The sequence below is a fragment of the Camarhynchus parvulus genome, chromosome 26 (genome assembly GCF_901933205.1).
Source record: "Camarhynchus parvulus chromosome 26, STF_HiC, whole genome shotgun sequence".
Lineage (NCBI taxonomy): Eukaryota > Metazoa > Chordata > Aves > Passeriformes > Thraupidae > Camarhynchus > Camarhynchus parvulus.
The window spans coordinates 2006584-2025002 of record NC_044596.1 but is presented as its reverse complement, the minus strand read 5'-3'; the positions used below and the strand labels follow the sequence as shown (position 1 = coordinate 2025002).

Genomic DNA, 18419 nt, shown 5'->3' with positions numbered 1-18419 from the left:
CAGCACTCCCCTCCTCAAGTCTAGAAAGAAATCTTTCTAGACTCTCTGTTAGAGCTGGGTCTTCCCAAAAAAGCTGTCACAAGCCACGGACAAGCTCTGCCTCTGCTCTCTGCCTCTGCCAGGTGAATTTTTCAGCTGCAATTCCTCATTTCAGCAGTGCAGGTTACACTGCCAGAGTTTGCAGCCCCATCCTTCCATGAGCTCAGCCTGGAAGGGGAACTCGCAGATCCCCTGATTCCCGGGCGGGGAGTGCTCCCCGAATTCCCGGCGTGTCCCTTGCTCTGTCACACGGTGCCACCTCTCTCTGTCACACGGTGCCACCCTGCTCTGGCACACAGTGCCACCTCGTGTCCTGCGCTCCGCTGCAGCCCCGGCAGGCAGAACACGGGCGCCGGAGCCCGGCGGGGTCGGGGGAGGATCTGGCTCCATCCTCGGCATGGCTGATGCAATTTCGCTCCATAAAAGCAGCTTGGGGCCGGGAGGGGGCTGGGCTGGAGTGGGGACAGCGCTGGGGATGGTCGGGCTGTGGAATGAGCCGCAGCGGTTCCTGCGGTGCGGCCGTGCCTCAGTTTCCCTGTCTGTAAGCATCAGAGTGTCCTTTTCCTCCCCGAGGTGCCCGGGGATCACAGCAGATGCTGCTGTAGCAGCTCCACCTCGTGTCCGAACCCACCTCGTGCCCGGAGCCTGTTTTGAGATGGGACACCCAAAATCCACCCCCACATCCACGGCAGCATCCTTCACCTCCCAGCAGGCTCTGAAACCTCTCTCCCTCACTGTCACAGGAAGTTCAATATTTATGGGGTTTGAAGTTCAATATTTATGGGGTTTGAAGTTCAATATTTACGGGGTTTTTCAAAATAGAATGTATTTGGCTTAAATTCCACAATTGGGCCCATTTCTGTGTCATTTTTCCAGCCCCCAAGGGCCAGAATCACCCTCTCCAGTTTGTTTCTCTCACCTGTTTTCAGGAAGCCCCTGGCACTGGGATTTCCTGGCCCCTCTCAGCCCCTGGGAGCACAGGATGGGCCGGGTTGGGCTGGTTCAGCACAGCAGTGACACCACACGTGTGTCCCACTGAGCCCTGAGCTGGGATCTCCATCCCTGCTCCCCCAGCCCTGGGCTGTGCTGGGGTCAGAGCTGCCCCCACTGCCCTGGGCATCACTCCTGGGGGATTTGACCCCCAGAGCTGGGTCCTGGATGTCCTCTGGGACAGGGAGAGCCCTGTGCCACCTCCTGTGCCCTCCCTGGGCAGTGCTGCTCCTCCAGCTGTGGCAGACGCTGACCCCAGTCACAGAACTCACAGAACTCACAGAATCACTGGGTTGCAAGAGACCTCAAAGACCATGGAGTCCAACCCAGTCCCAACACCTCAACTCAACCCTGGCACCCAGTGCCACATCCAGGCTTTGTTAAACACCCCCAGGGATGGGGACTTCACCACCTCCCCAGGCAGCCATTCCAGAACTTTATCACCCTTCCTGTAATAAACTTTTCCCTGATATCCAGCCTGTATTTCCCTTGGCACAGCTTGAGGCTGTGTGCTCTGGTTCTGTCAGTGCTGCACCAACATCTCCAGAAGGTGCCCAAAAGACCTTCCCTGCCTCCCCACAGCTGCCCCTGCGTGGGGACAGGTTTGGTGCATGGCCATGGCAGTGTCCCCATGTGTGGTGGCATCCCCAGGGTGGGGATCTCATCTGGATCCACCTCTCCTGATCTCCTCCTTCCTTCCTCATCCTCCCTGAAGCAGCCCTGGAGAAACCAAAGAAGCCACGAGGGGAAGGGGAGGGAGGGGAGGGAGGGAGGGAGGGGAGAGGGAGGGAGGGAGGGAGAGGGAAGGAAGGGAAGGGAAGGGAAGGGAAGGGAAGGGAAGGGAAGGGAAGGAAGGAAGGGAAGGGAAGGAAGGGAAGGGAAGGAAGGGAAGGGAAGGGAAGGGAAGGGAAGGGAGAAGGAAAGGGAAGGAAAGGGGAAGGGAAGGGAAGGGAAGGGAAGGGAAGGGAAGGGAAGGGAAGGGAAGGGAAGGGAGAAGGAAGGGAAGGGAAAGGAAGGGAAGGGAAGGGGAAGGGAAGGGAAGGGAAGGGAAGGGAAGGGAAGGGAAGGGAAGGGAAGGGAAGGGGAAGGGAAGGGAAGGGAAGGGAAGGGGCAGCTCTGCTCCCCTGCTAACCTTAGCTAATTCCCAGCCGCTGGAGTCATCTGGGATTGCTGGAAACCCCAGGTCCTTCTCCAGCACTCAGGAGAAGCCAGCAGCACTGTGAGCAGGGCATTGTGCAGAGGAGCAGAGCAGTCCCAGTGCCCTGGAAAGCCAAGGTGTGCTGGTTGAACTGGCCCAGGAGGGAAAACAACCCCCACAGGCTCCTGAAGCACCCCCAGACAGCTCGGTCTGAGCAAGGCCTTGCAGAGGCTGATGCTGGGTGCAGGAAGGGATGAGGGGAGACAGAAGGACAACAGTGGGACAGACAGGGAAGGACAGACCTCAACACCCGTGGGCCCTTTGCTTTCTGTCTCTGCCACCCTAAAAAGACCCCAAAGCCCAGCCAAGAAAGGAAACAAAGGCACAGAAGAGACTCGGTGAGGAGAGATTTGGTAAGAAGAGACTTTTAATCAGACTCTGATACAGCTCTTACAGGGTTTCTCCCGGCGGCCGAGGAGCCGGGGCGGCCCCGCCCGGCACACGAGGGAACTACTGCGGCTACCGGGGCCAGGGCCGCGCCTCTGGAGCTCTGTGCTTTACCTGTACACGAGGGTTTCGCCAGGGTTGTGCTTGTCCCAGGGGAAGCAGCCGTATCCCGCGTGTCCCCGGGGCTGTGCCGTGTCCCTCCCGGCCACCAAGGCCACCCGGCCCCGCTCCTGCCACGCTCGGGAAGGGTGGGGACCATTGGAAGGCAGTGGGAGCTGCTCCTGGGAGGTGCTGGGGATTAACGTGACCTGTCAGGGTCTGGGCAGGAGCTGAGAGGGGAGGAAGGGGCTGGTTTGGAGGGATTGAGCCGTGGGACACCCTGGGGACCCAGCTCCACAAACCCTCTGCCCTGCACTGGGGTCAAGGTCCCTGCAGCAGAGAGCAGTGCTGGGGCACAGAGCACCCCAAATCCTGCCCCACAGGCTGGGGGCACAGAGCACCCCAAATCCTGCCCCACAGGCTGGGGCACAGAACATCCCAAATCCTGCCCCACATGCTGGGCCACAGAACATCCCAAATCCAGCTCTACAGGCTGGGGCACAGAGCATCCCAAATCCTGCCCCACAGGCTGGGGAGCACAGAGCACCCCAAATCCTGCCCCACAGGCTGGGGAGCACAGAGCACCCCAAATCCTGCCCTACAGGCTGGGGAGCACAGAACACCCCAAATCCTGCCCCACAGGCTGGGGCACAGAACATCCCAAATCCTGCCCCACAGGCTGGGGCACAGAGCACCCCAAATCCAGCCCCACAGGCTGGACCTGCAGCACAATGTTGTCGTTTTTGCAGCCCCCAAGGGCCAGAATTGCCTTTTCTAGTTTGTTTTTCCAGTTTCCAGTTTGTTTCCAGGCTGTGCCCCTCCAGCAACCTCCTCTGTGCCTTCTCCAGGACCCACTGAACACCCTCCCCCAGAAAGGGAGCAGGGTTTGGGCCCCTGCTGCCCTACCCAGCAGCAGGGAGCCCACACTGCTCTGAGCTGCAGGATCTGGGCTGGGAACCCACCCAGGAGCTGATGTGGGGGGACAGGGACACAGGCAGCAGCTCCCCCCTCTTTGTCCCACTGCCTGAAGGAAAAGTGCCTGTGCTCACAACTAGCAGCTATTCCCTGTGCCTCTGTGCAGAAAAAGAGGAAAAGTGATTTCCAGGGCTAAAAGCCCCCGGGGGTCGGCCCAATCCGCAGCCTGGCACCCCAAGGAGGTGTGTGGAGGGAGAACCTGCCCTGGCAAGCAGGAGAAACCCCCAAAAGTGAGCGAGTCCAGGCCAGAAGTGAATCCTAAAGGCAGCCACGCACACGGACACGCACACCCCACGGACAAACACACACGCCCAACACGGAGCTCCTAAAACCTAACACACACACACACACACCCACCCCAAAACCCCGTGTCTAACACCGAGCAAATGCCACGACAAAACACGAGTATTTCCACAGATAAAAGTAAAGGGGGCGTCCCTCCTCCTCCTCCTCTCTGCTGGGTGCCCAGGGTGCCCCAGGCTGGGGGGAGAAGGGGACGTGCACCCGCCACACACAAGAAATAAAAAGGTAAAAATATGCCCTGCTATAGAATGAGAATTGATCTGTACAGCACTGGGAATGAAAATAGGTCATGGGCCACTTTGGAATACGATTTTGTCATTTAACAGCATTTACAGTGACATTTACAGAATAAATATACAATAGAAATAGAGAATCTCTAGGTTATTATTCCATCTCCTCTCTCTGTATATATTTTATATATATATATAATATAGCTTCTTTGTTACCTTCTTATTGACTTTGCCTCTTATTGATGCTGCAAGAAGAGAGGAAAGCGAGCTCCTCCCTGGCTGGTTTGGGAACAGGGGTGGGAGAGAGGGCTGGATCCTTCCCCCAGGGTTCAAGGAGCATCCTGCCATGGGAGCACATGGGGCTGAGTGTTCTGGAGCACATGGGGCTGAGTGTTGTGCCTATGGAGGTGTCCTGCTCCATTAACTCCATGGGAGCTACGGTGGGAATCCGGCCCCCGGGCTCAGGGGTGTCGGGGAGGTGATGCTGGGCAAGGATTTGACTCATCCTCTGTTCTGCTGGTCAGTGAGGATGGATTCCATAAGAAATGGGAGGGAAAATGTTGCCTAATGATGGGGAAATGCCACTGGATTTGGGGTTCTCCCTTCCAGAGATGATGCCATGGGGACATTTCTGTGTCCCTCTTGCATGGGCAGAGGAAGGAGAAAGAGATGGGAGGGGATGAGGAAGGGGGAATTTCTGGAGGAGCGTGGCTGATCCTGACTCACAGATCTTGGAACCATCACTGAGCTGCTTTGGTTCATTCCACTCCTGCATCTTCCCCTCAGAAAAACAGTTAACGAAGGGCTTGAGCTAATTGTCCAGGAAGAGTGTCCAGGTCACCAGCCAAGCCCATGGAGAAGGCTGTGAATGAAGGATCACACCCACAAGAGATGTCACTGTGGGAACCTGCTGGCCCCAGGCATGCTGAAATTAAGTCAGGGGTGTGGTGAATGGACCAGCAGCTTCCTGCCTTCACCTCCAGCCAAAAGGAGAACCAAGGTGAAAGAAAAGCCATTGACAGGAAAGCAGAGGAGAGAAGGGCTCATGAACCAGCACCCACAAACGTGGCCTTCAGAGCAGCCTCAAAGATCTTCAGCACAACCTAAGCCCAGCAGGACCCAGGGTGAGGCACTCCCCCAGCCTTTGGAGGCAACAGAGGGGAGAGAGTGAGTGTGCTGCTTCCATGTCCCCAAGGAAAAGGGGGACAATGCCAGGCTATCCTGACACCCTTGGCAGAAGTGCTTGGTTACAGGTAGGATTCAGGGGAATGACCCTCAGTCCCGGCAGGACTCAGAGCTAGAAGATCTCACCCTTTCCTAAACAGCCCGGGGAGAAACAACATAAGGGTCACATCAGTCAGATCCCCCAAAAACATGGATGGGCACGATAGAGGTGCCTGGACTTCACAAGGGCTCCCCAGGCTGGATCAAGAGCTGCTGGGGACCTGGCACTGGCTCCCAGGAGCTGCTGTGGTCCCCAAGAGCTGGTCACCCCCATCCAAAGGGCTGTGGGGTGTGACAGGAGGCAATGCCAAACCCCAGGCTCGGAGGGGACGCGAGGAGAAATGAGGAGGCACATCCAGAGAGAGCCACTGCCCAGCTCACCTCAGCACAGGGACAGGGAGGGAAGTCAGGGGTGGTTTCCTGAGAGCTAAACCAGGAGTGTGGTAGGACTGGATGTCCCACAGCTCCTCTGCTTGTCCCTCTGGGACATCTAAAGAGAGGAGCGAGAGGAGATGATCACCATGCCAGGGATTTTGGTTCGGCAGAGCATCCCCCACGTCAGGAGTAACTCCAGGAGAGCCCTCCTGACCCCCATCACACCAACCCCATGCAGACCCCACACAGGCTCACACCCCCAAACCACTGTCACTTCAGGGTCCTCCTGCCGCTCAGCACCATCACCCCCGACCCATGGAGCATCCCAGCTACCCCATCCCATGGCTGTGACATCTCCAAAGAACTCCCAGCCACCGTCCCTGTGCTGGTGGCAACAAAAATTCCAGGGATTCACCCTGCCCTGCCTCACACACCCCAACATCACAGCCAGCCCCACACTGCTCCCTGCCAACCCTGGTCAGAATTTGGGGGGTTATCTGGGTGTGTCCACAGCTATAAAAACCTACAGGAGATACAACAACAACGACAATGGTGACAACAAGAGCACCTTCTTGTGCTATGAACATCGATGATTAATTGTGCTCGTTGGAATAAGGCCATGACTCCTCCCGGCTAAAGGACAACAGACAGGGAGGGAAGAGCTCTGGGTGACAGGAGGAAGTGTGATTGGCTTCCCACCTGCTGCCAGGTCCTTGTTCCAACCTTCAGCTGCTTAGAAAAGAGAGATTCTTTGCTTCAGATTTGAGCTGCATGAGAACAACTCTTGGAAAGGTATTGCAGCATCTCTTGCTCCTCTTCCCTTCCCTGGAGGTGAGTCCAGGGGTCCTGCCTTTCCACCGAGGGTTGTCAGAGGAGTCCTGCCCCTCCTGCAATCCCTTCCTCCCGACGTCACCTCAGAAATGGCTGCTTTGCTTAACGATTTTAAGAGGGGGTTTCTTCTTCATCTTAGTCATTAATTCTTCTTCACCCTTAATAATTAATTTTCCCTTTGCCTGGACAGCCAGCATCCACTCGCCAGTGCCCTCCTCTCCCGGGGGGGTGGTGGGCAGGCCACCATCACAGCTCAGACTCGGGGGTGCTGGCCAGCAGGTACCCGCTGCCGTAGCGTCCGTTGGGAGCCGCGCTCATCTCCAGGGGCGAGCTGCTGCCGGGGCCCAGGTAGGAGCGGTGCGTGGGCATGGGCGACGGCGTCTCGCTGGGCACCTTGCTCAGGATGAAGCGGGTCTCGTCGTTGTCTTCCAGGTTGGAGATGTCCTTCATCATCCGACCCTTCTTGTAGGTGACGGAGAGGGCGTTGGAGCCGTCCGACACCAGGTGGAACTGCCGGAGGATGAAGACCAGGGGCAGGGGGAGGGATGCCAGGATGATCAGGGAGATGAGGATGGCCATGGCCCACGTCGGGTAGAACAGGAACTTTTCAGCAGCCTGGAAGAGACAGATATTAATGTCTCGGGGCTGCTGCAGCAGTGATGCCCACCAGGTACAGCATCTCTGAAACACCAGACAGCTCTTGCTGCCTCCTGCCAGACCCAGGGACACCACATGAAGGTGGGCTCAGGTAATTTGGAAGGATTGTTGTGGTGTGATGTCATGGTTTGCCTCAGATACGCCCGGGTTTCTCCCTGAAGATTTCTTCCCCAGGTGTGTCAATCACCTCTCCTTCACACACCCTGACCCCTGCCCAGCACTGTCTGTCAGTCCTGGCAGTTCAATTCCAGAAGGGCATCGAGTGATTGGCAGATTCAAAGGATGCCCTCTACCCCTGGGGGGCATTGGGCCATCCAGGTGTCCTTTGTCCCTTTGTCCCTCCCCTCCTGTCCCTGCTTGGTGGCTCCCTGTCCCTTCCCTGCCCCTCTCCCCGGGGTTCAAAGGAGCAGCAGCCACGGGCTCAGGGAGTTCTGTTGGAGCTGGTGCTGCATTCAGAGGCCTGTGGGCCAGAATAAAGCTCTGGATCCAAACCCTCCATCAGAACCGACTCCTTTCCTTCACCATCCCCTTAAAGCTTCTCTGGCAGAAGTAAACTGAGGAGCAGCCCCTGGTATGGGGGGAAGCTCCATCCCAGCACCACCAGAGCTCCTGCAGGCCTGGACTTGTCTGCAGTTGCCTGCAGCTGAAAACACCACACACCCAGCCAGCAAAAGTGTCTGTGGGGTGAAACACCACACACCAGCCAGCCCAAAGTGTCTGTGGGGTGAAACACCACACACCCAGCCAGCCCAAAGTGTCTGTGGGGTGAAACACCACACACCAGCCAGCCCAAAGTGTCTGTGGGGTGAAACACCACACACCAGCCAGCCCAAAGTGTCTGGGCCCACCACACACCAGCCCAAAGTGTCTGTGGGGTGAAACACCACACACCAGCCAGCCAAAAGTGTTTTTGTGTGAAACACCACACACCCAAGTGTCTGTGGGGTGAAACACCACACACCCAGCCAGCCAAGTCTGTGGGTAAACCACACACCCAGAGCCAAAAGTGTCTGTGGGGTGAAACACCACAGTGACACTGCTTGGTTCAGCAGCAAGGCCAGACAAGCTCAGGCACATCCTGTCCAGCTAGATTGGTAATATTCCAATAAAGGATCCTCACACAGGCACAGTGTGGAGCTGTGGGAGCTAACCAAATTCAACACAACCTTCAGCCCATGGGCAGAGCTGGCTCGAGATATCTGGGCAGCGTGAACAAACCGCTCCCAGGGGATGAGCAGGGTGGGAATGTCACCCAGCAGGAGAGGAAGGAGGAATGAGCAGAGCTGGGATGAACAGAGTGCTCTGCAGCTCTGAGCTGCCCCTGCTGTGCTGGGGTGTCAGAACTCAGCACGTCCCTCTGGGTGTCCAGAGTTGCCGAGGACCCCGCCGGGGGCTCAGAGACCCTGGCACTCAGCCCAGAACACCTGGGGATTTGATTTTGACCCCTGGAGCAAATTACCAGCTTTGTATGAGGACCTGAAAGTCACAGAAGTTTAAACAGTATCATAATAAAATGATCACAGGGTGAAAATGTAGATTTTAGGATTTTTGGTATGGGGGTTGTGGGGACAAGATGGAGGAACTTGGGCGTGTCCAGCCTTCTTCTTCTTCTTCTTCTTGTTCTCCATTTTCTGCTGTAATGCTGGCACTTTGGGATTGGTCTAGAGTAGAAACTCACTGTCTAACATAGGTGATAGGTATTGGGAATTAAGTGTAAATATGTTATATGTAGTTTGTAGTATAAAAAGACAACACCACCTCGGGGGTGGTCAGAGTGCCTGTGGCTGCCCTGCTGAGCAGATCTCGGCAGGGCAGAAAGAAAATTTTATAGATAAGAATGAATAAACAACTTCAAGACCAAAACCTGAAGAGCTCTGACTCGTTCTTCGTACGCACTGGCCAAAACAGAGACATCCTGCACATCTCGGGGCAGCAATTAACAACCCAAAACCTGACACTGGGGAAGGGGTGGGGAAGGGGAGAGGGCTGTGCTCATGTGCTCACCTCCTCTCTGATCCAGGCGCTGTATCCCGGGGGGCTCACTCCCAGCTGGATGATGCTGGCAGTCATGAGCACGGCCATGCAGATGGGGGACACGTACTTCCAGGCGTAGTAGTAGAACTGGTAGGGCCGGAAACCCAGCATTTCTGTCAGCTCCTGCATGAACCTGCCGAGGAAAAACATGGGATCGTGACATCCTGCTGCAGCTTGAATTGCTGCTAGTAAAGTCCAGGGTAAAGAAGCAAAAAAGGCTTTTGCACAATATCCACAGATGTTTAATTCAGCTGCGCAGTGAGATGTTCTCCTCTCAGACACACACTCCCCCAGGGTCCAGCTCTCTCCCCCAGGGGCCTCCCGGCTGACCTTGGTCTCCAGGCAGTATCAAGGTGAGGCCAATCAGGGAAAAGGGAGGGAGAGCCTCACAACACCCGTGTTCAGGCATAGGAACAAGGGAAGGAGCCAATGGGGTGTAACTTAGGAGAAGGCCCTCCAGGGCATCCACAACATCCCCCATCTCTGAGTGAGAAACAACCTCCCAGGACCCTGCTGATGCACAAGGTAGAGCCTGAAGAACCCAGCTGACCATCTCAGCATCCCTCAAGCCTGAAGAACTTGTGGAAAACTCAGGACAAGACCTGAGTGTTATCCAGAGCTGCCTTTGCTCTGGACAACTTCTGTACAAGGAGAACTGTGAGGAACAGCCTCCCCTTCCAGGAGGACCTGGAAACCTCAGAAAAAAAGGGTCATCACAAGTAACAGATCATCGCAACCAAGAGGAGATACCCATGAGAAGGACCCACTCCTGGGGCTGCATTACACCAGGGCAGGGCAGGAGGATCAAAATGAACCAAACTCCTGCCTCTATAACTGCCCTTGGAGCATTTGCTCCTGGAGAAAAACCCATGTGGAAAAGAGATGGAAGGAGTTACACCACAGTTATTCCTTTTGCTGTAGAAACTCCTTACTTCTTGGTGCCGTAAATCCAGGCCACAGCGATGTTCTCCAGGATGACCACCACGGTGAGCGGCAGCGTGGCTGAGTAATCGTCAAACATGGTGACAAAGTAGTTTCCAGAACGCTGCACAAAGATCAGCCCCACCAGGACGGAAAAACACGCCTTAGCAGGCCTCCTGAAAGACCTGCAGCAACCGACTGTGGGGAGAAAACAGGCCTGGTCAGCAGACCCCAGGTCCCTCCCTGCATGGGCATGGTAGCCTCCTGAGGGACACCAAAGACCTCCAGAAGGCATGCACGGGCATGGTCTGCGGGGCCCGGGAGGTCCAGAAGTCCATTCCTCCATGGGCATGGTCAGCAGAGACCCCTGAGGGACACCAGGACCTCCAGAAGGTCCATTCCGTGCATGGGCATGGACAGCAGAGAGCCCTGAGGGACACCAGGACCTCCAAGAGGTCCATTCCCTGCATGGGCATGGTCAGCAGAGACTCGTGAAGGACACCAAGACCTCCAGGTCCATTCCCTGCATGGGCATGGTCAGCAGAGGGCCCTGAGGGACACCAACACCTCCAGAAGGTCCAATCCCTGCATGGGCATGGCCCAGTTCACCCCCCACCATATCCACACTCTTCTGGAGTGACTCCTCAATGGGGACCCCCCACCCCTTCCCAAGGAGGTTGCAGCAGAAGAGGCCTCACCTGTGAACACTTCCTTGCGCACCTTGAAGGTGTCGATGATGGGCGTGGTGATGCCTGACATGGTCCCGATCATGCTCCCCAAGCCCAGGTTGATCAGCATCAAGAAGAACATGACAGACCAGAAGGGCGAGGCTGGGAAGTGGGTCATGGCTTCTGTGAAGGCAATGAAGGCCAGGCCAGTCCCTTGCACCGACTGTTGAGGTGGGGAGAGGACCAAAAGATGAGAAGAAACTTGTCAAGGACACAGACTTTGAGCCTCTCTCAAGTCTCCCTCACCAAACCCTCTTCAAGGAAAGAAAAATCCCAGTATGGTACTGGAGATGGGCTGGTGATGATCCTGCTCGACCTGTACTGGACAGAGCTTATCCCATCCAGGGAGGACCCCTGTGTGCTGGGTAAAACCACAGGGACATGGATTCTCCATCCCTGGAGGGTCTCTAAAAGTTGTTTTTCCAGATCCATGTGCCCAGGATTGACACAGGGAGAGGCAATGGGGAGGGTGACCTGTCGCAGACGTCTTTTATGGAAAATCCTTTCCTTAGGATTTTTCCTCCTGAGAAGCTGAGAGGCCTCAGGATCAAAATGTAAACAATGGTTATCTGCTGCTGTGGAATGCAACAGGTGCGTCTGTGATTGGCCCATGTTGGTTGTTTCTAACTGATGGCCAATCATGGCCCAGCTGGCTTGGACAGAGAGTCCGAGCCACAAACCTTTGTTATCATCCCTTCTTTTTCTATTCTTAGCTAGTCTTCTGATGAAATCCTTTCTTCTATTCTTTTAGTATAGTTTTAATGTAATATATATCATAAAATAATAAATCAGCCTTCTGAAACATGGAGTCAGATCCTCGTCTCTTCCCTCATCCTGGGACCCCTGTGAACACGGTCACAGTGACCTGCTGGTCCCTCCAGGAGTGCCACCAGGTACCTTGTTGAGCTCATCCTCCAGCAGGCAGGCGTCCAGGCCCAGCTCTTTGAAGTGCCCCTCCTTCACCGTCATGATCACCCTGTACATCTCGTTGTAGTCCTTGGCAGTGAGGTGGGAGAAGTTCACATGGGGTGGGATGAGGTCGTGGCTCAGCACATTGGTGTTCAGGTAGCCCAAGATCTTCTCAGCGTTCCTAAGGGAAAGCAGAACCTCTCAGGTGGTGCAGGGCACCTGAGACACGCTGGATTCACACCCCAGCTGCAGATTAGGAGCCCATCTTGGGGCTGGATTTTAGCTTGGAGGAGCTGAGTGTCCAAATCCCTCAGCTACAGAGGTGCATCCCTGTAAATCCAGCCCCTGACCATCAGGAACTTGGGTCCACCAAACCCCAGCATCATCCATCTCCAGACCCACCACGTGTGGCAGCAGCAAAGACCCGCCCACCCCAAACAGAGAAAAAGCAAATCTTACTCCACCACGCATTTCTCGTTCATGATGTTGGCCTTGAAGCCCAGCACAGCAAACACAACCAGCGTGGCCAGCACGGACGTGAAGAAGTTGATGAAGGAGACGAGGGTGGCATCGAAGTGGCAGTTGTTGTCCTGCTTGTTGTAGCTGGAGAAGGCAATGACCCCCCCAAAACCCAGGCCCAGGGCGAAGAAAACCTGCGTGGCTGCTTCACGCCACACCTGGGGGTCCAGCATCTTGTCCAGCTGGGAAGACAGAAGAAGGAGTTAGGTGGCCTGGTGGCCCCACAGACCGTCCCAGAGCTACTTTAAAATGGCTGAGGTGGTTTTGGGGCAGCTGTGGCTGCTTTGGTGGGGTGGTGGAAGGAAATGATCCCTAAGGCCTTTCCCAACCCAAACTTGTCTGTGACTCCATGATCTGCCATGCTCAGGTCTGGCTTTACCCAGCACTCACAGGTCCTTCTCATTGCGAGAATCCATAAAATCAGAGGGTTTGGGAAAGCTGCAAAAGACCTCAGAGACAGCAGAACTGTGATTAGAGCTAAGCAGCAGCCATGAGATTGGTCAGCAGAAAAATTATTTTGAAAGTAGAAAAGCAAGGACAAATAGAACAATGGTTTGTGTATTAACACTTGGCTAGAATAACTCCCTAAGCGGAAGTTTATCTAGAATAACTCCCTAAGCAGAAAAGTTTATCTAGAAAGATATTGGGAAGTTCTAAGCTTAATAATGGAGCTTTGTCCATTGTGTTTGAAGGCTTACAAGCAGGTATTGTATTTGAAATAAGCAAGCATTGTGTTAACGAAAGGTAACTGTGTTTATAGTGGTTGGATAGAACTACTGTCAATATAGAATATATACTATACAGATATAAATACTGTCAGTGTGCTTTTGCTTTGTGTGATTGGTCAAAAAACTTATAAAGTGAGTTGTAACATTGAGTTCTTTGTCTGCTGCCTGGGATGTGAGCTGGTGGCATCTTCCCATTGTCATAACCGTGGAATGAGACTGATGCTGGAAAATAAAACAGCTCAAGGCACATTCCTAACAGTCCCATCCCATTTGTGATTTGTACAGAGACCCCTGGCCAGTGATACTCCTCATTCACACAGAGAGGGAAACTGAGGCATGCAGAGGTCAGGACACGCACCACAAACCATATAAAACAATGATGTACTAGCAAACCAACCAGCGTTACAATTCCCATCTTAAGCACCATGTCCGTCATCCTCCTTCCTATCTCCCCTATAATCCTTACCATTGCCTAAGAAACTTAGGATTACCTAAACCAAAGGCCTTCAAAGCCTTAAACAAGAGTTAAACGCTCTTAGTTTCTGCTAAAGTCTGCAGGCATCCCTGCATCCCCTAAATGCAACTCAGGTGCTTTAATTAAGCTGCCCTGTCTCTCTGTGCAGCTCCCCAGCCCGTGTCCCCCCAGCCCAGGGCACCGCCTCATGCCCAGGGATGGGTCTCCATCCTCCCCTGGCCATCTCCTGCTCCCAGAGCTCCTGAGCACTGATCAAACATCCTGCCTGGGGCTGTTTCAGCTGTGGTCCCCCCCAGCCACATTCCCCCTCTCCCGGGAGCCAGAGCTGCAGCCTGGAGGCCTCCCAGCATCATTCATCCAGGAGCCATAATTAATGTCTTCTAACAGCCTCGCCGGCTGAGCTGATTCATCTACATCTCTGCTTAATTAATTAATTAGCTGCTCAATTAATAAGTGCATACCACCAGCAGAGGTTTTTCTGCCAGCCAGCATCTCTCCATTAAATCTTTGTATTTATACATTCCCTTGGGCACCTCTGTGCCCCCCACCCTGGCATCTGGGTAGCTGAGGATGGTGAGTTTGTGGGGCTTGTGGCTGTCCTGAATTTTGGGAGCCACTCCACACCCTGATGATCTATCAGGATCCCCAAGCTTGGGGCTGGTACTTTGATTTTCGGGGTGGGGAGGAAAATAAGGGGAATAATAAGAGAATAAAATAGGGCATGACCAACCAGGAGGGAAAGTGGAACTTGGAACTCTCACCTTGGGTGTGAACATGTGCATGATCCCATCCACTGCCCCACGCAGCAGCAGCCCCCGCACCAAGAAGCAAACAAGCACCAGGTATGGGAAGAGGGAGCTGAAGTACATCACCTGGAGTGGGAGGGATGAACACACACAGCCTCAATTCCTGCCCCCCGGGCCCAGCCACCCTCCCACCCAGCCCAAGGACAGCTCACAGCAGGGAGAAGGGAGCGTTTCCCTCCCCAGGACGGGGCTGGGTCCCCAGGGATGAACTGTGGGACCCCTCAGGGCAGGATGGTGCAGGTGGCTGGGCAGTGCCCAGGCTGAAAGGGACCTGGGGGCACTGATGGACACACACATGAGCCAGCAGTGTGACCAGGTGGCCAAGGAGGCCAATGGCTGCTGGCCTGGCTCAGGAATGCTGAGCAGGAGCAGTGGCCAGCAGGAGCAGGGCAGTGATTCTTCCCCTGTGCTCAGCACTGCTTGGGCAGCACCTCGAGTGCTGTGTCCAGTTCTGGGTCCCCAATTTAGGAAGGCCATGGAGGGGCTGGAGCGTGTCCAGAGAAGGCAACAAGGCTGGGGAGGGGTCTGGAGCACAAGTCCTGTGAGGAGCGGCTGAGGGAGCTCAGCCTGGAGAAGAGGAGGCTCAGGGGGGACCCCATCCCTCCCTACAGCTCCCTGAGGGTGCAGCCAGGGGGGGTCAGGCTCTGCTCCCAGGACAAGACAAGAGGACACAGCCTCAAGCTGCACCAAGGGGGCTTTAGGCTGGACATTAAGAAGTAGTGACCGGGCATCACAAGGGGCTGCCCAGGGAGCTGCTGGAGTCATCATCCCCGGAGGTGTTTAATGAAAGGCTGGATGTGGCTCTCAGTGCCATGCTCTGGCTGACAGGGTGGTGTTGGCTCACAGGCTGGACCTGATGGCCTCAAAGGCCTTTTCCAACCTAACTCATTCTGTGAAGTGCTGGAGCTCAGGGGGATTCTCCGTGCTGGTGACCGAGGCCTGGATGCACGTGCCAGTTGAACTAAACCTCTTCCCTAAACCCTCTTGTGATCTTATTCTGGATCCCTCCAGAGGTGACCCCAGCTGCGGAGCGGGTGTGACCATCCCAGGGGACACAGAATCCTCTGGAAATGGGACACAGGACAGTGTGCCCAGCCGGTTCCTGCTCCCAGGACAGAGCCCAGCCAGGCTCAGGTGGCCACCAACACCCACCTTCCCCGAGGACTGGATGCCTTTGATCATGGCCAAGCCCACAAGGCTCCAGGCCACCAGCAGACACAGGGTCATCTTCCAGTTGAGCCCCCCACTCTCAGAGATGGAGTTGGAGATGTCCAGGGCCTCCCGGTACCAGAAGTAGGTGGTGGCTGAGCTCCTCTCACATTCTGTCTCCACAACTGCAGGAGAGAGGCAGGAGAGCATGAGGGGAGAGGCATCCACTGTCTCCTGGGCTGGCCAAATGTCAGACACTTGTCACAGACATCTTTTATGGAAAATCCTTTCCTTAGGATTTTTCCTCCTGAGAAGCTGAGAGGCCTCAGGAACAAAATGTAAACAATGGTTATTTGCTGCTATGGAATGCAACAGGTGGATCTGCATTTGACCCATCTTGGTTGTTTCTAATTAATGGCCAATCACAGCCCAGCTGGCTTCGAACAGAGAGTCCAAGCCACAAACCTTTGTTATCATTCTTTCTTTTTCTATTCTTAGCTAGCCTTCTGATGAAATCCTTTCTTCTATTCTTTTAGTACAGTTTTAATGTAATATATATCATAAAATAATAAATCAAGCCTGCTGAAACATGGAGTCAGATCCTCGTCTCTTCCCTCATCCTAAGACCCCTGCGAACACGGTCACAGAGACCTGCTGGAGGCAGCCAGGGAAGGGAGACACCTCTGGAAACCGAGGGGTAGAAATTATGGGGCTCATTCTTAGCAGGGAAAAGAAGAGACAGGACATAAAACTACTGCCGGGTGAAAATGAGATGTTAAATACAGGGAGAGACATTTTCATTTGCTATAAAACCTCTCAGAGTCCCAGGCTGATGCTCAGATGTTATAAAACACCATTAGCTCCATCCATGTCTCAGGCAGGCCGTGGAGCAGCCCCTGCCTGACTCTCACTGCCTCCCTCCATGGTCCAGGGTCAGATCCTGGCCTCAAGCAGCCTGGAAATCCCATCAGTGGGGACTCTGGATTGCCAGAGTGGCATCAAATCCCATTAGTGGGGACTCTGGATTGCCAAAGTGGTATCAAATCCCATCAGTGGGGATTGTGGATTCCCAAAGGGGTGGTTTTTTATATCTTTTTGTTTTTTTTTTTTTTTATAAATTTTTTTTAAATAAATTTTTCACTGGCATCAAATCCCATCAGTGGGGATTCAGGATTCTGGATTCCCAAACTGGTATCAAATGCCATCAGTGGGGACTCTGGATTGCCAAAGTGGCATCAAATCCCATCAGTAGGGACTCTGGATTGCCAAACTGGTATCAAATCCCATCAGTGGGGACTCTGGATGGCCAAACTGGTATCAAATCCAATTCTGATTCCCAAACTGGCATCAAATCCCATCAGTAGGGACTCTGGATTCCCAAAGGCATCAAATCCCATCAATGGGGACTCTGGATTGCCAGAGTGGCATCAAATCCAATTCTGGATTCCCAAACTGGCATCAAATTCCATCAGTAGGGACTCTGGATTCCCAAAGGCATCAAATCCCATCAGTGGGGACTCTGGATTGCCAGAGTGGCATCAAATACCATTCTGGATTGCCAAACTGGCATCAAATTCCATCAGTGGGGACTCTGGATGGCCAAACTGGCATCAAATCCCATCAGTGGGGAGAGAAAGCACCAGAGACACTCATCCAACCCAGGGGGAAGCTCTCCACACGGTCGGGGCAGCTGGGCCAGAGAGGAGCCTCTGCCTGCTGTGGCCCCACGTTCTGCTGGGGCTGGTGCAGTGTCCCACAGGGTCCCAGAGCCCCCCTGCCCCGGTCCCTGCCCCCTCCCAGCCCAGCCCCCCGTGCCTCACCGGCCACCGAGCCGTTCCTCACGATGGGGCACTCGCTCCAGGGCAGGGGGTACTGGAAGGACTTGAAGAAGTAAAAGATGCTCCAGCCAATGATGACGTTGTAATAGAGACCAACAAAAAAACAGACCTGTGGGGAAGGAAGGAGGAGGACACGGCATCAAACCACAGGGCAGTGAAATGTGCCCAGAGCATCTCCGGGGCTGCTGGGATCAGGTGTGGGAGCATTCGCAAACCAGCCCCTGTCACAGACATCTTTTCATGAAAAATCCTTTCCTTGGGATTTTTTCTCCTGAGAAGCTGAGAGCCTCAGGAACAAAATGTAAATAATGGTTATCTGCTGCTGTGGAATGCAACAGGTGCATCTGTGATTGGTCTCATGTAGTTGTTTATAATTAATGGCCAATCACAGTCAGCTGGCTCAGACTCTCTGTCTGAGCCAGAAACCTTTGTTATCATTCCATTCTATTCTTAGCTTAGCTAACCTTCTGATGAAATTCTTTCTTCTATTCTTTTTTAATATAATATATATCATAAAATAATAAATCAAGCCTTCTGAAACATGGAGTCAGATCCTCATCTCTTCCCTCATCCCAAGACCCCTGTGAACACGGTCACAAGCCCCCAGCCATGGGTGGAGCTGCAAAAACACCGCTTGACCTCTGGAACCTCCCCTTGGTGTTATAGGAGCCTCTTTGAGCCAGGTCTCATGAGCTCTTGGAGATCTATAACACACCCAAGATAGCTCAGCTGCCTTTGGAGGCATAAAAATCAGCAGGATGGCTTCTGTTGCAGTGTTGGAAATGAAAAGGTTTAATAAAAGGCAAAATAACAAACAGAGAAAAACCAAGCCAGGTGCAAGAGGTTCATGCTCCTGGTAAAACACCTCACAAAAGCCATCAGTTTCTTTTGTTCTCTTCTTTTTCTAGTAAATTGATTAGGTGGGACCTTTTAACTCCTGTCCAATTTGCTATCCTTAACTTTGAGGTGAAGTCCCCCAGGTCCTATGAGGTCTTTTCACTTGA

The 18419-nt window shown here is 54.1% G+C and overlaps 1 protein-coding gene across 1 annotated transcript in view; it reads right to left on the bottom strand.

Moving 5' to 3' along the window:
• Window positions 1-5987: 5987 nt before the first annotated feature.
• The window catches only part of SLC6A17 (solute carrier family 6 member 17), a 30114-nt gene continuing 17682 nt past the window's right edge, over window positions 5988-18419 (bottom strand). Inside the window, 9 exon segments of the mRNA XM_030965700.1 lie at window positions 5988-7266; window positions 9313-9475; window positions 10275-10461; window positions 10962-11154; window positions 11889-12081; window positions 12360-12601; window positions 14384-14494; window positions 15581-15762; window positions 17398-17524. Of these exon segments, the coding sequence (XP_030821560.1) occupies window positions 6898-7266; window positions 9313-9475; window positions 10275-10461; window positions 10962-11154; window positions 11889-12081; window positions 12360-12601; window positions 14384-14494; window positions 15581-15762; window positions 17398-17524 (1767 nt within the window). The 3' untranslated portion in view covers window positions 5988-6897.